Consider the following 16,104-nt stretch of genomic DNA (forward strand, 5'->3'; position numbering starts at 1 on the left):
CCTTATTTTTTTTTAAAAAAGAGACACACACAAACATACCATTCATAAATTATATAGGCCAGGGGGAGATGTCTCAGTTCCCCCATGCCTGATGGCAGAGGTGGGTTTTAAGAAGTTTGCAAAAGGCAAGGAGGGTGGGGGCAATCCTAATCTCTGGGGGGAACTGGTTCAGATTTATGGGAATCCTCGGTTTATCGGAAACCTGCCTGGTTGCCAGCTGAACCAGACAGTGAAGCTGGCTCACAAGCAGAAGCAGACAGCTGTTATGGAGGACCAAATTTTGGATCTCCGTGTGTGCAGGATTATGGCACATAGGGATCACTTGTGCAGGCGTCAAAGGAGTTAAGAGCGTACAGCTGTTCAAGGAGTAATTAAGCTAATGAGTTCATGATAAATAAGGGAGGTTGGTACTGCTGGGGCGTGGGCGTTTATCTGTTTGGCGAGAGAGTGTTTTGGAAGAAGATTGAAACAGCGTGGAGTGCTTTTTGTGTTCAAGGACTCTGGGGAACTTTGCATATTGCAGTGCCAAAGAGCTTTGAGGAATTTGGCATGTGTGCAGTGTGGTTTTATAGCTGCAACATTTACTCCTTTGTTTTGGCACACTCCAGCATCAAAGGACTTTTGGGTGAGAGTAATTTGACTCCGCTTGAGAATTGTTTTTGCAAGACTGTATATAAGCTTGGCTGTGTGTTTGAAACTTATTCTGAACTCAAAGGGGGCTAATTGCCAATAGCCCGTCATAACAGAATGTTGTCTTCTCTATTCCCATCCTGATTATTGTAGTAATCTACAATACTTTATTTACAATACAATATTACTACAAGTATTGTAGTCCCACGTGATTGGGTGGCAATTAAATTAAATTAAATTAAATTAAATTAAATTAATTACATTACATTACATTACATTACATTACATTACATTACATTACATTAAATTCAATTCTATATTTTCTGGGTTAACCTTGAAGTTCTCCAACCCAGCCTTTCCTTCCCAAACTTCCCTCTTCCTGCTGACCTGCGCCAAAGTGTCATTCATGGCATCGCTGGCTTCCGTGTTGTCTCGTCCTAAAATCCGTAGGAGCCGTAGGAGCTGAACCTTTGGGGAGAGAGAGGAAGAGAACTGGGAAGCAGTTTGGTCCCATGTAGAAAAACACACAGCTCCAGCTGGGCATATCTTGGGACTTTTGAACCTGCCTGAACAAGCAGCAAGCGGTCAAAATCAGAAGTGCTTTATCAAACACTGAACCTGTTAACAGCAGTGTGCCCCCAAGGCAGCATTTTAGGACCAACTCTCTTCATTCTTTGCATGAAACAACTTTTGTGATAATATAAAAATCAACTGCGTCCTCATCACAGATGATGTAACTCTATTGAAACCACTTACAGTGCTGCTACCCTTGAAAAAGACCTTGACTGTGGGTCAGAATGGTCAAACAATTGGTCAAAATGGTTAAAAAAATGTAAAAATGTAAAAATTAATTTTTTTAAAAAAATTTAAAAATAGAATTTTTTAAAAAAAATAATTTAAATTACATTTAATTTTTAATTTTTATTTTTTGAAAATGAAAAAAATGAAAAAAATAAAAAATTAAATTATAAAATAAAAAAATAAAAAAAATAAAAAAATTAAAGAAAATAAAAATTTAAAGCATTAAAATTTTAAATAATTAAACATTTTAAATAATTAAACATTTTGAAAAAATTAAAAAATTAAAAATACTTATTTATGATGTCCTGAACTTTTACAAAGACCCGATTGTTAAGAAAAAATAGTAATTAATAATTAGTGTTTCAATCCGTTTGTGCATATTTCTTGGTGGGTTCACCACTGGGACAGAACACTTGATTGCAAAAAATTCGAATTCAACAACAGAGTAGTTAATGCCTGGAATACGTTTCCTGACACTGTAGTTTCTTTCCCAAACCAAATTTGGGAACATTTTTGCTGATCAGTGTAGGTCTGTGGGTTCTATTTTCCCCCAGGAATTGCCTTGCGTCCACCCATCTTCTTACCTGGAGGAAAGGTTCGCTGATGCCCGCGATTGTGTTATTTGGACAATATCCAGACACCACTAGGTTGCGCAAAATTCCGGCCAGCTGGGGAACAAACTGGGGAAGACAACAAAGAGAAGGGGAAGATCAGGACGATGAGGCTCTAGGTCCCGGATCCCATTGTCCACCGCCAGTTGGACTAGATGACCTCCCAGGTCCCTTCCAACTCCATAGTTTTGTTGTTATCTGTTATTACCTTGGAGAAATATTGGAGGGCCTGCAAGCTTTTTTCACACATCTCTGCGATTAACATAACGCTGCCGTACAGGATGCCTGGAAAAACAATTAGATTGATCGTGTTTTGAGTGTTGAATGTCATTCAGTCGTTCTTCCCAATTGCTCGGTTTCTTCCATTCCCTCTTGATCCTCTTCCTAACCCTTTCTCCCTCTTTTCTCCCTCTTTTCTTTTTCCCCCAATCTTTCCCCTAACCCTTTCTTATCTTTTTGCTAACCATTTGGATGAAGATGTCTTGGACCCACACAAGCGCAGAATTAGGCGTAGAAGAGACCAAGTAAGGTCATATTACAGGAGATATGAGAGGCCACCTGTGTTTGGGTGGGGCTCCAGTAATTAGGGCTGCTGCTATAAATAGCAGTGTGTTTGGTGGCTGTTGTGGAAGAGTATCTGATCGCAGTTCTTCGGGAATCGTGTGTTGCTATTTTCTGGACTTTGTTGATTTTTCACGCCTTTGAAACGAACGCAGAGCAAAGTGTGTGTGTTTCACTTTGTGGAAGACGAAGGGGTGTGAAGTTTCTTCACAGCTGCTAGCTAAGTACTTAATGACTGCTTAAGGGAAATTGTACAGACTACCCGGTTGTTTTGGGACGAGTACTCTTTGCAATACAAAAAGAGTGCTCAGTTTATTTTGCATTTTTGTGATAAATAACATTGTTTTGAATTTTCAAACGTGTGTGTGTCTGAAATTTGTACCCTTGAATTTTCAGGAGACTCCTACCAGAGAGCCTGGCAGAACACTTCTATTGCACCTTTCCGCCGTGAAATCAGTTTGCAGCATGGGTGGTATTCAGCTGGTTCTATCCGGTTCGGGAGAACCGGTAGCGCTAACTTCGCTAACCCCCCCACCTGGATGTAATCCTCCCATTTATCCATGTTTTTGAGACTATGCGCATGTTGTGGAAGGCTGTTTGCTTGCAAACCGGTAGGGAAGATAAGTGAATAGCAGCCCTGGTTTGCACTCTCAACTCTTGGTGCAAGTAACGGATGGATCTCCATACAAACAGGAACTCACCAATTTTGCCCACCGACCTCTGACTCAAAACCCGGCCCACTCACTTTGAATTTGTTCCTTCAACAACTGCTCTCCCAGAGGTGTGAACATATCTACCAAAGCGGGTACTTTCCGGACGATATGCACAGCACAGACCACGGCCTAGAAAAAGAGGGTCCATTTGAAAAGGAATTATTATGATTTCTATTTATATATTGTATAATATATTACCGTATTTTTCGGCCTGTAAGATGCACCAAGAAGTTAGTAAGAAAAATGTAAAAATGGGATGGGCAAAGGGTTTGGGAGGCCTCCTAAAGGCTGGGGGAAGGCAAAAATGCCCCAGTTTTTTTTGTAAACTGTCCTTTTTTTGCCCGTTTTTCTGCAAGAATTGGGATTTATTTATTTATTTATTTATTTACTTACTTACTTATTTATTTTGTCCAATACAAATTGAAAGTTAAAGAGAATGTCGTGACTTTGAACGGTCACTAAATGAACGATTGTAACTCAAGGACTCAACACCCAGCTCCTGTGGCCTAGTGGTGGAGCTCTGTCCTCCCAATCACGAGGTTGTCAGTTCGATCCTAGGTAGAGGCAGATATAAGGGTCTCCAGGGCGTTGGACTAGATGACCTGCAAGGTCCCTTCCAACTCTGCTAAACCTGATCTGATGTGGCTAGCTGTATGGCGAAACCCGGAAAATGAATCCGCGGCGTCTCACCTTCCTTCGTACGATGTGCTGCCCGCTTTTTGCCAGCCGCTGTATTTCCTGAGCCAAATCCTGCAGCATGGCCGCCGAGCCGAGCGAACCCAGCGTGCTGAGTGCCAATCCTTGGACCCAGGGGTTGCTGTGCAAGAGGTCACTGGCAGGGAAGGAGAGGAGGCGTGTGAGAAATCTCTGCCCCTTGTTCCACATTAATACTTAGACCCGTTGTTTTCTAATCATTTTTAGAGAAGCCGTATTTTAATGTACATTTTTTACTGCATCCGTTTTATTAGCTTTAAGATAAATAAACATGGTATTTTTGTAATAAGGATTTTATAGCTGCAAAGTTATCTATCTATCAATATCTCTCCATCATTATCTACCTATCTATCAATCCATATTTCTATTACCTCTCTCTCTCTCTCTCTCTCTGTCTCTCTCTCTCACATCTATCTAATTATATTTCTATCACGTATCTATCTTTATATCATCTCTCTCTTTCTCTCTCTCTCTATATATATTTTTATTATCTATCTATCTATCTATCTATCTATCTATCTATCTATCCATCCATCTATCACCTCTCACTGTCTCTCACTCATCTATCTATGTTTCTATCATCTATCTATCTATCTATCTATCTATCTATCTATCTATCTATCTATCTATCTATCTATCTATCTATCTATCTGTATCATCTATCTATATCTCTATCATCTATCTGTCCATCCAGCTACCATCCATCTATCCTCTGTCAGTCTGTCTATATCTCTATAATCTAGCTATCATCTATCTATCTATCTATCTATCTATCTATCTATCTATCTATCTATCTATCTATCTATCTATCTATCTATCTACCGTATCTTCTATCCAATTATTATCTAGCTAGCCAGCTATCTAACTAGATCTAAGCATCATCTTCTATCATCTGTCTATTTAAATAGCTATCAATCATCTAGTTATAAACTATCTAGCTATCATCTTAATATCATCTCGCATCTATCATTAACTACATGGTACATCTATCATTAACTACATGCTACATCTACTCCTCGACATACGACCAGTCACTTAGTGACTGTTCAAAGTTACAACAGACCCCTCCCAAAGACACTGAGGTCTGAGGGTTTCTCACTCCCCGCTTCCCACACTTCAAGAAATAGGCGGAGCCTTGACTGCATCGTCACCATCGCCATTTTGACTTTTTTGACCACGTCCTTCAGACACCTCTTCTTCCGAGCCCCTCAAGCCCAGTTCCATGCTCACATGTTCTACCATGCTACTCTTTAACCGCCATTAGATGCCCTTCCTGTCTGGGTTTGCTCAACCCACAAGGCTGCAAAAGGACAATGGCTGGGTCGGCGCCCCCTTAAGCCAGAAGCAAGGATGTACATGGCCGCTTAGTGCAAGGGTAGGCAAAGTTGGTTCTTCTATGACTTGTGGACTTCAACTCCCAGAATTCCTGAGCCAATCATGTTAGCTCAGGAATTCTGGGACTTGAAGTCCACATGTCATAGAAGAGCCAACTTTGCCTACCCCGGCTTAGCGTGATTGCATCACCCAAATCCCCTTTGGATCTTGCAAATCTCGTGCAGAAATCCACCTCCCTCCCTCTTTCGATCTCCCAACCATTTTGATCCATTCCACGGATCGATTTTGAGGTCTCAGATCTGATCTCAAGCCCACTAGGGGAAAGGGAAACACCCCAAATGTGAACAAGCCCCCCCCTCTCACTTCTTGAGGCTATTGGTCAGGAGAAGGTGAGTGTCCTGCTTCTCGTCCAATAGGAGGGCAGCCCCGAGGTAGCCAATCCGCTTCTCGTGGAGCCGGGCGGAGGCGATGAGCTTCAGGCACTCCATCTGGGTTGCAACAGGAAGAAGAGGATTTAGTACTTTCCCACCCACACACAATGCTTTGCAGTGGTATTTAGATAGGGGCACGGTGGGAAATCAAAATGGCGCCTTCCAAAATGGCTGCTGAGGAAAGGCGGTATTTTTACGCTTAGTCTATCCAAAACCAAAAGATTTTTAAAAACTTTTTAATAAACGGAGTCAGCTGCAAATTTAATGCATGTGTTTCATATATATTTATAAACGCTTTACTGAATTCCTTCAAAATCATGGGTACTCCTCAACGTATGAACATAACGCGCCCTACATGGTTTTATATCTTTTTTTAATATTAGATTTGTTCTACTATAATATTGTTTTTATTATTGTTGTGAGCCGCCCCGAGTCTTCGGAGAGGGGTGGTATACAAATCTAATAAATTATTATTATTATTAATTATTATCAGACCAGAATACCTATGGGACCACCTTCCGCTGAACGAATCCCAGCGGCCGATTAGGTCCCACAGAGTCGGCCTTCTCCAGGTCCCGTCGACTAAGCAATGTCATCTGGCGGGACCTAGGGGAAAAGCCTTCTCTGTGGCGGCCCGGGCCTGCTGGAATCAACTTCCCCCTGAGATTCGAATTGCCCCCACCCTCCTCACCTTCCATAAGATGTTGAAGACCCATCTATACCGCCAAGCATGGGGGGATATGATTTTTCTCTTTACCTTTCCTGACTCAACATATGAGATTGGTATGATTGTTTTAGAGTTGTTAGTTTTTTATAATAATGGAGTTTTTAATATAGTTTATATTGGATTTGTATTTTATTGTATCTACTGTTGTTGTGAGCCACCCCGAGTCTACAGAGAGGGGCGGCAGACAAATCTAAATAATAATAATAACAATAATAATAATATCATTATCATTATCATTATTATTTATTAGATTTGTATGCCGCCCCTCTCTGTAGACTCAGGGTGGCTCACAGCAATAACAAAGACAATGTAAAAACAAATCTAATAATTTAAAAAACACTAAAAACCCCATTATTAAAAGCAAACATACACACAAACATACCATGTATAAACTGTATAGGCCCGGGAGAGATGTCTCAGTTCCCCCATGCCTGACGGCAGAGGTGGGTCTTAAGAAGTTTATGAAAGGCAAGGAGGGTGGGGGCAGTTCTAATCTCCGGGGGGAGTTGGTTCCAGAGGGTCAGGGCCGCCACAGAGAAGGCTCTTTCCCTGGGTCCCGCCAAACGACATTGTTTAGTCAACGGGACCCGGAGAAGGCCAACTCTGTGGGACCTAACCGGTTGCTGGGATTTGTGCAGCAGAAGGCGGTAATAATAATAATAATAAATGCATTGCAAATTTTTGATGCTAAGCAAGGCAAATTAAAGCAAATTTTGCTTTGTTTTGCAACATGTCTTGCCACCGTCATTAAGTGAATCTCTGCAGCTGTTTTTAAGTTAGGCACATGGTTGCTAAGTGAACCTGGCTTCCCTGCTGACTTGGCAAGCCAAGTTATCAAAAGGTAAATTTAATTTAATTTATTAAATTTATAGGCTGCCCAACTCCTGTACAGAAATGTGTGACCCCCCCAAGGACACTACGAGCATCATAAATGCGAGTCACCTGCCAAGCATCTGAATTCGGACCACGTGGTTGTGGGGCTGTTGCAACGGTCGTTCAAGTGCAAAAAACGGCCGTAAGTCACTGTTTTCGGTGCAGTCATAAATTTGGGATCATAATGTAAGTGAATTTGGCCCTGTTTTACGACCTCTCTCACCTGTGGTTGTTAAGCGAATCACTGCAGCTGTTATGTTAGTAACACGGCTGTTAAATGAATCTGGGTCCCTCTGCTTGTCGGGGTCGTAAAAGGGGGAAATTATGTAACCCTGGGACACCGCAAGCGTTATAAATGTGAACCTGTGGCCAAGCGTCTGAATTTGGATCATTTGCCCAGGTTCGCCTGGTGCACAAGTTGCGGCCCTATTTGGACATGGGGTCATTGCTCACAGTCACTCATGCCCTCATTACCTCGAGGTTCGATTACTGCAACGCTCTCTACATGGGGCTACCTTTGAAAAGTGTTCGGAAATTTCATATCGTGCAGAACGTGGCCGCGAGAGCCATCGTGGGGCTTCCCAGATTCGCCCACGTTTCTACAACACTCCGTGGTCTGCACTGGCTGCCGATTGGTTTCCGGTCACAATTCAAAGTGTTGGTCATGACCTTTAAAGCCCTACATGGCATTGGGCCAGAGTACCTCCGGAACCGCCTGCTACCGCACGAATCCCAGCGACCGATAAGGTTCCACAGAGTTGGCCTTCTCTGGGTCCCGTCGACTAAACAATGTCGTTTGGCGGGCCCCAGGGGAAGAGCCTTCTCTGTGGCGGTCCCGGCCCTCTGGAACCAACTCCCCCCGGAGATTAGAATGGCCCCCACCCTTCCTGTCTTTCGTAAACTACTTAAGATTCACTTATACCACCAGGCATGGGGGAGTTGAGACACTTTTCCCCCAGGCTTTTTAATACTTTATTTTATGTTTGGTATGAATGTTGCTGTTTGGTTTTTAAGTAATGATAGGGTTTTATATGTTTTTAATATTAGATTTGTTCCACTGTTATATTGTTTTTATTGCTGTTGTGAGCCGCCCCGAGTCTTCGGAGAGGGGCGCCATACAAATCTAATAAATAAATAAATAAAATAAATAAATTTGAACCATGTGGCTGCTTGCAACGGGTGGGAAACGGTTCCAAGTCCCCTTTTTCCAGGTCAGTCTGAACGGTCGTTAAACAGATTTTTGTATGTCGAGGACGTAGCTGTACGTACCTGTCCGAAGTGGGCGGGATAGCCCAACATATAGATGTAGAGCAATTTCGCCAAATTGGAGGCTCGATTCCCGGGTTCGTCGCCCCGAAAGGCACTCCGAATTTTGGCGCTTTCTCGTTGTACCAATTCCCGTTCTTCGGCCTGCGTCTGGGCACTCCGGATGGTCCGGATTAGGAGCGGCAAGGTGAGCGGCCCCTCGGACATCCTAGATAAACAAAGGAAAGGCACAACAGGTAAATAACTGGTCAGGATTTGCTAGAAATTCCTGCCTTCTTTGCACGATGTGTATTTTTCATTTTCTTTTTTTTCCAAGTCTCTTTTTTTTTAATCAATCAAATTTTACCGAACGCCATCACTCTGCTAAACAAATAATTCCCTCACCACTATTCACTAAGGCTGTATTACTATTACTATTGGTCTTCTCACCGTTCCTATCACCTATCTCCTTAAGATTTATACTAATATTGTTTTCTCATTATTTGACCCCTATGACAATCATTAAGTGTTGTACCTCATGATTCTTGACAAATGTATCTCTTATTTTATGTACACTGAGAGCATATGCACCAAAGACAAATTCCTTGTGTCTCTGATCACACATGGCCAATAAAGAATTCTATTCTATTCTATTCTATTCTATTCTATTCAAATTTTATCCCATCAATACATGGACAGTGTAGCCCCTGGGTGTCTGGCAGGACCTAGGGGAAGAGCCTTCTCTGTGGGGGCCCCGGCCCTCTGGAATCAGCTCCCCCCGGAGATGTGCACTGCCCCCACCCTGCTGGCCTTCCGCAGGAGTTTAAAAACTCATCTTTGCCGCCAGGCCTGGGGTTCCATAGATCTTCCCCCTTGACCAATGAATTTTTCTTAGTATGATTGTTGAATGAATTGTTAATGGAAGTTTTTTAAAATTATAATTTTAAGGATTGTTTTTTTATGTATGTTAATTGGATTGTTTACTACTGTCTCTTTTATATGCTGTGAGCCCCTCCCCCCGAGTCCTCGGATAGGGTCGGCATACAAATCCAATTAAACTTGAAACTTGAAAACTTATTTGTATCTAGCTGTGGGTTGCTACCGGAACAGTAAAGGATGCTACACCGGTATTAAAAATTTAGCTGTGCGCGCAGCTTTGGGTGTGTTGCATGCGCACACACGCATGCCCCAATGAGATTTTACATCTGCGCATGCTCAGGAGGCAAAATCTCACGAGGAGATGTGCGTGTGAGAGATTGTTCAGCTATTTTTGGCTCATGCGCATGCAGGAAAGCAAAAATAAAAAATCACCAAAATCTCGCACTCACACATCCCCTCATGAGCCTTTGCTTCCTGCGCAAAATATGGCTGGCATGCACTCACACGTACACAACACATTCAAAGTTGCACACATAGTACACAGATAGCAGCAGTAGGAGGAATCCGCCCCTATTTGAATCAGTATGTAGGAAATAATAATAATAATAATAATAATAATAATAATAATAATAATAATTTATTAGATTTGTATGCCGCCCCTGTCCGAAGACTCGGGGAGGCTCACAACAACAATAAAAACAATATAATAGTGATACAAATCTAACATTAAAAGAAAAGATATATAAAACCCGAGCAATTAAAACCATACAGCACATACATACCAAACATAAAATATAAAAGCCTGGGGGAGATGTCTCAACTCCCCCATGCCTGGCAATATAAGTGAGTCTTGAGTAATTTGCGAAAGACAAGGAGGGTGGGGGCCGTTCTAATCTGCGGGGGGAGTTGATTCCAGAGGGCCGGGGCCGCCACAGAGAAGGCTCTTCCCCTAGGGCCCGCCAAATGACATTGTTTGGTCGACGGGACCCGGAGAAGGCCAAGTCTGTGGAACCTTATTGGCCGCTGGGATTCGTGTGGTAGAAGGCGGTTCCGGAGGTATTCTGGTCCAATGCCATGTAGGGCTTTAAAGGTCATTACCAAACCCGGAAAACAAAACTTTCATGCCATGAGACGTGTAAAAATCCACTTTTTAAAAAAATATTATGATAATAATAATAATAACAATAACAATTATTATTTTATTTACAAAAAAAAGTAATACACAGCAAATGAGATTGATATGCTAGATTTTGTATCACAATATCACAAGTCGAACACTATTATTATTGTTGTTGTTATTGTTGTTGTTATTATTATTATTATTATTATTTAAATTTGTATGCCACCCCTCTCCAAAGACTCGGGGCGGCTCAGAGGATGCAATATCAAAACAATATAAATTATTTTAACCACCTGCAAACAAGGCTGCATATTTTGTTGCTTGGTTTGTGGTTTTTGCCTCTTCCCCTTCACCACCACCCCCCAAAAAAATCTATTTCTGCCCACAAATAACTTGGCCTGGCTTTGCTCATTGTTTGAGGGAACCGGAAGCCTTTCTATCAGGAATTATATTTGCTGCTAGCATTCTTGGCTTCGGCCTGACATTTGCTTTGTGAAACCTTAAACTCCTCGATCGACTCCTGTTTCAAAGTCTACCCCTCCTTGGACGTTCATTCAAACATTCCTGAGTGTGTGCTCGAGAGGCCTCCAACGCCCAACTCTAAATTAACCAAGATCCTTCCTTCCATTTGCCATCTGGACGATTGAAAATAATAATAATAATAATAATAATAATTTGCAAATTGGGTTGATCAGGTCGGTGAACGTTGAAGTCGCTTGAAACTTTCGTTTTCCTTCTCCCTTTCCCTCTCTCGGTCTCTGTTTTCATTAATCTTTATTATCCTGCAAAATAATCTTTATTATCCTGTAAAATGTTCTTTTACCTGTCCAGGAAATCCGCTTGGCTTTCTTCTGTTCCGGGGAAAAGCGGGGAAAACAACAGCTGGGATCCTTCTCTCTGCCTCTCCTTCGGATCCCAGTCAACTTTCTCGCAGTTCCGGAGAGGTTCCAACTTTGGCAGGTGAGCTCACCTGAGTTTGCAGAGGTAGCTTGGCCCTAGGCGCCCTCTGTTGGACAAAGGATGTGTGACATGCAAGGAAGGGGTTGACAGGAGTCTTTTATATGCCAATATAGCAGTACAGTGTTCCCTCGATTTTCACGGGGGATGCGTTCCGAGACTACCTGCGAAAGTCGAATTTCCGCGAAGTAGAGATGCGGAAGTAAATACACAATTTTTGGCTATGGACAGTATCACAAGCCATCCCTTAAGACTTTAAACTCCTAAATTACCATTTCCCATTACCTTAACAACCATTTACTCACCGTTATTACTGGTACTCGCCATTGAATAAGACACTTAGTGATCCTGATATTTATAAACATAATTATTTATTAACAATTTATTTATTTATTTATTTATTTATTTATTTGCAAAAATTATTAGTTTGGCGATGACATATGATGTCATTGGGTGGGAAAAACCGTGGTATAGAAAAAAACCAGCAAAATATTTTTTAATTACCTATTTTTTGAAAAACTGTGGTATAGGCTATTCGAGAAGTTCGAACCCGCGAAAATTGAGGGAACACTTTTATAGTTTGCTACCGGTACAGTAGGGCAGTGTTTTTCAACCAGTGTGCCACAGCACACTAGTGTGCCGTGAGACATAGTCAAATGTGCCGTGGGGAAATTAAACATGGGTCCCCAAACTACCATTAACTACCAGGATATCCCTTTTTGTGTTCATTGAAACAGGCCCAGGTTTCACACTAAGTGAGTATACAGTAAATACATTTAGAAACTATATTATTAACTAGATGTATAGTATGCACTGCGTTAGAATGTCATTTTGTGTCATTTTGATTGGTGGCGTGCCCCAGGATTTTGTAAATGTAAAAAATGTGCCGTGGCTCAAAAAAGGTTGAAAATCACTGGACTAGATGACCTACGGGGTCCCTTCCAACTCTGTATATCTGTATATCAGGTCTTCCCTATCAAAGAAAATAATAATAATAATAATAATAATAATAATAATAATAATAATAACAACAATAATAATAATAATAATAATAATAATAATAATAATAATAATAATAATTTATTAGATTTGTATGCCGCCCCTCTCCGAAGACTAGGTAAATATTTTCTAGGCAACTGGTTAGGGGCATATTATTCTGGAGGAAACATATGTGGTCACTACTACGAGTTGACAGTGGATAGTGGACGCATTTTGGAGTCGGGCTCTTTTGATGGCTGTTCAGCAAAATAATGAGAATTGCACTGATGAGGTTCCAGAGTTGAGTCATGAAACATTTGCAAGAAAACAGCCAGGCTCAGAGAATGAAGAGCATTCCTCCGTCATAATACATTTATTCATTCGCTTTATATTCTCATCCATCTCGCTTCAAATGATTTTAGCTGTCTTATAATCTGTGGGATGAAGAAGGATAATGTTTTAATATCAGGTGTGTGGGAGTTAAATTATGCTTGGTCTGGCCAAGCAAAATTATATTAATTGTCTGTCTACCCGTCTGTGTATACAAATCTATCAACTAAATGTATCTGTCTATTCATCTATTATCTATCTATGTGTCATCTATCACTTTATCTATCATCTATGATTATCTAACATCTATATCATCTACAATATTTATTATCTATCTATCACTAATAATAATAATAACAACAACAATAATATAACAACAAAACAACAAAAACAATAGCAGTAGTAATAGTAGTAAAACAATAACAACATCTATCTATCTATCTATCTATCTATCTATCTATCTATCATCTGTCTGTCCATCTATCAGCTGCCTGTCTGTCTATCATCTATCTATCTATCTATCTATCTATCTATCTATCTATCTATCTATCTATCTATCATCTATCTATCTCCATCCATCCAACATCTATGTATCATCTGTCTGTCTAGCTATCTGTGTCATCTATCCATCATCTGTCATCTCTTTCTCCCTCCAAGTCTATCAATATAAATCCATCCAGCTATCTCTTGTTCTTATACAAATATCAATCTAAATTTACCTATAATTCATCTCCCTCTCCCTCTCTCTCTCTCACACACACACAAACAAACACCTATCAAACTAAGAAAAGCAAAAGTAGTAATAGCTACAACAATAATACCAATATATCACACACTATAGGACTTCCCACCAGGACTCTGGCTGGAGAATTCTGGGATTCGAAGCCAACATATCTTTAACATTGTCAAAGATGGAAAAGTCTGATTGTAGTGATTGTGTTTGTTAAATACAGTCAATGCAAAATAACTTTCAAAGGTTTTAGCCAAACTCCCTGTGCAGAAAATCTTTTACCGGGAGAAGAAAACTGGGAGTGAGTTTGCACTAAGATCCAATTGTCCTGTATCTATTTTTGCTAGCAATTTTATTTTAGTTTTATTCCCACTGTCTTTTTTAATGCCCCGTGCAATTCCTTAAAGCCAGCTCCAACCTTCAAACCAGCCTGATGCAAATTACTGATTTTTAATTTTTTTTGGCAAATTCCCCTTTACTGGTTATTTCTGCAGGATTGTAGGAAGAGGGTGAATTCAGATGTGCTGAATTCCATTTTTCCCTACACGTGTTCCAGAAGGGAAAGCTGAGGATGAGGATGAAATCTCGGATCTGCAAAGCTGGCCGTCTCGCAGCTTCACCCAATCTGGCGACTTCCAAATATCTGCTGGATTACAGAACCCATCATTTTGAGCCAAGAACCGCTGGGGATCAATGAGAGCGGTTAACAATAGCCTCCCTGGGCCACTTCGCAACCTGTTAGAGCGGGGGAGACTCCAGAGATGTAAAATAAAAACCAAAAACAAGCGGCAGAGGGCAGCAAACCATTCTGATCATGATTGACAAAACGGCTAGAGCGTCGTCATCCGGAAATCACCTTTCTAGGGCGAGGGCTTTTCCTCTCGAAGCTTCACGGTACCATAGATATAAAAACATTCAGAATAGAATTGACTGAACCGCTTGCCTAGTTTCCGGGTTCAGTAGTTTGTTTCCATAGATCCGTATAAAGAGCAGAAATTATAGAATCCTTCCATCATTCCTTTCCTTCCTCTTTTCCTTCCTTCCCTCCCTTTTTCCTCCCCCGTCTCTCTATTCTTCCCTTCCTTCCTTCTCTCTACCTCCCTGTTTCCTTCCTTTCCTCCCTCAATTTTCCTTTTTTCTTGCCTTCCTTCTCTCTCTGATTCCTTCCTTCTTTCTCCCTCCTTCAATTTTATTACCTTTGTTATCCTTCTTTCTCTCCTTCCTTCTCCCCCTCCGATTCCTTCCTTAATTCCTTCAATATTCTTCCCTTCCTTTTACTCCTTCCTTCCTTCCCCCTCCCTGATTCCTTCCTTCTTCCCTGGTTCCTTCCTTTCCTCCCTCAATTTTCTTCCATTTCTTTTCCTTTCTCTCTTTCTTTCTCTGATTCATTCCTTCTCTTTCCCTCCTCCAATTTCCTTTCCTTTTTTCTTTCTGTCCTTTCTCTCCCTCCCTCCCTGCTTCCTTCCATCCTTCGATTTTCTTCTCTCCCCTTCCTTCTTTCCCCAGATTCCTTTCTTCTCTCCTTCCCTCGGGTTCCCTTTTTTCCTCCCTCAATTTTCTTCCATTTCTTTTCCTTTCTCTCCTTCTTCTCTTTCTCTCCCTCCTCCAATTTTTTTCCTTTCTTTTTCTTCTTTCTCTCCTTCCTTCTTTCTCTCTCCCGCTCCCCGATTCCTTTCTTCCCTCCTTCAATTTTCTTCCCTTTTATTTGTCTCCTCTTCCTTCTTTCCCCCGATTCCTTTCTTCTCTCCTTCCCTCAGGTTCCTTCCTTCCCTCCCTCAATTTTCTTCCATTTTTTCCTTCTTTCTCACCTTCCTTCCCCCTCCAATTCCTTCCTTCTCTCTCCCTCCTCCAATTTTCTTCCATTTCTTTTCTTTCTCTCCTTCCTTCCATTTCCCTCACCAATTCCTTCCTTCAATTTCCTTCTTTTACTTCTCTCTTTCCATCTTCCTCCCTTATTCCTCCCTTCCCTTGCTTAATTTTCTTTTCTTATTTTCATTTTTCTCGCCTTCCTCTCTCCCTCCCTTCCCTCTCTCATCCTTTTTCCTCTCACCCCAGAATGATTTCAGCAGGACAGTGCATGAGTTGGGGCAACTCAGAATTGCTTCCCAATTTTTGTACAAATTTTCTTCTGCCAGCTGTTAGGGCTGCCACTGTTGTTAACCAAACACTAGAGGGCAACAAAAAGTTGAGTTTTTCTGTAGCTCATGAGCGCCCTCTGTGGGATATTTGACCTGCCCCTCTTCAATTTCATTTGTCATAACTGCAAATGGCTGCTAAGTGAACGGTCCTGCATGCGCAAGGTTTTACTGATCTTTGGCGATTTCTTTGCTTCCGCCCATGTGCAGAAGCAAAAAAATGCCAAAAATTGGCAAAATCTCATGCACAAGAGCATCTTTGCATGGGATTTCGCTTGCAGCGCATGCACAGAAGCCAAATCTTGCACAGGGTGCCGGAACGCAGGGGCACGGG

General features: G+C 41.4%; 1 protein-coding gene across 1 annotated transcript in view; it reads right to left on the reverse strand.

Moving 5' to 3' along the window:
* AP1G2 (adaptor related protein complex 1 subunit gamma 2) overlaps positions 1 to 11,626 on the reverse strand; it is a 36,650-nt gene extending 25,024 nt beyond the window's left edge. Inside the window, exons 1-8 of the mRNA XM_070730063.1 lie at positions 11,464 to 11,626; positions 8,666 to 8,870; positions 5,729 to 5,853; positions 4,007 to 4,148; positions 3,349 to 3,445; positions 2,251 to 2,327; positions 2,016 to 2,111; positions 1,018 to 1,098 (exon numbers count right to left, since the gene is read on the reverse strand). Of these exons, the coding sequence (XP_070586164.1) occupies positions 1,018 to 1,098; positions 2,016 to 2,111; positions 2,251 to 2,327; positions 3,349 to 3,445; positions 4,007 to 4,148; positions 5,729 to 5,853; positions 8,666 to 8,869 (822 nt within the window). The 5' untranslated portion in view covers position 8,870; positions 11,464 to 11,626. The remainder of the gene's footprint in view (positions 1 to 1,017; positions 1,099 to 2,015; positions 2,112 to 2,250; positions 2,328 to 3,348; positions 3,446 to 4,006; positions 4,149 to 5,728; positions 5,854 to 8,665; positions 8,871 to 11,463) is intronic.
* Between the last annotated feature and the right edge of the window lie 4,478 nt (positions 11,627 to 16,104).

This window comes from Erythrolamprus reginae, chromosome Z, assembly GCF_031021105.1.
Source record: "Erythrolamprus reginae isolate rEryReg1 chromosome Z, rEryReg1.hap1, whole genome shotgun sequence".
Lineage (NCBI taxonomy): Eukaryota > Metazoa > Chordata > Lepidosauria > Squamata > Dipsadidae > Erythrolamprus > Erythrolamprus reginae.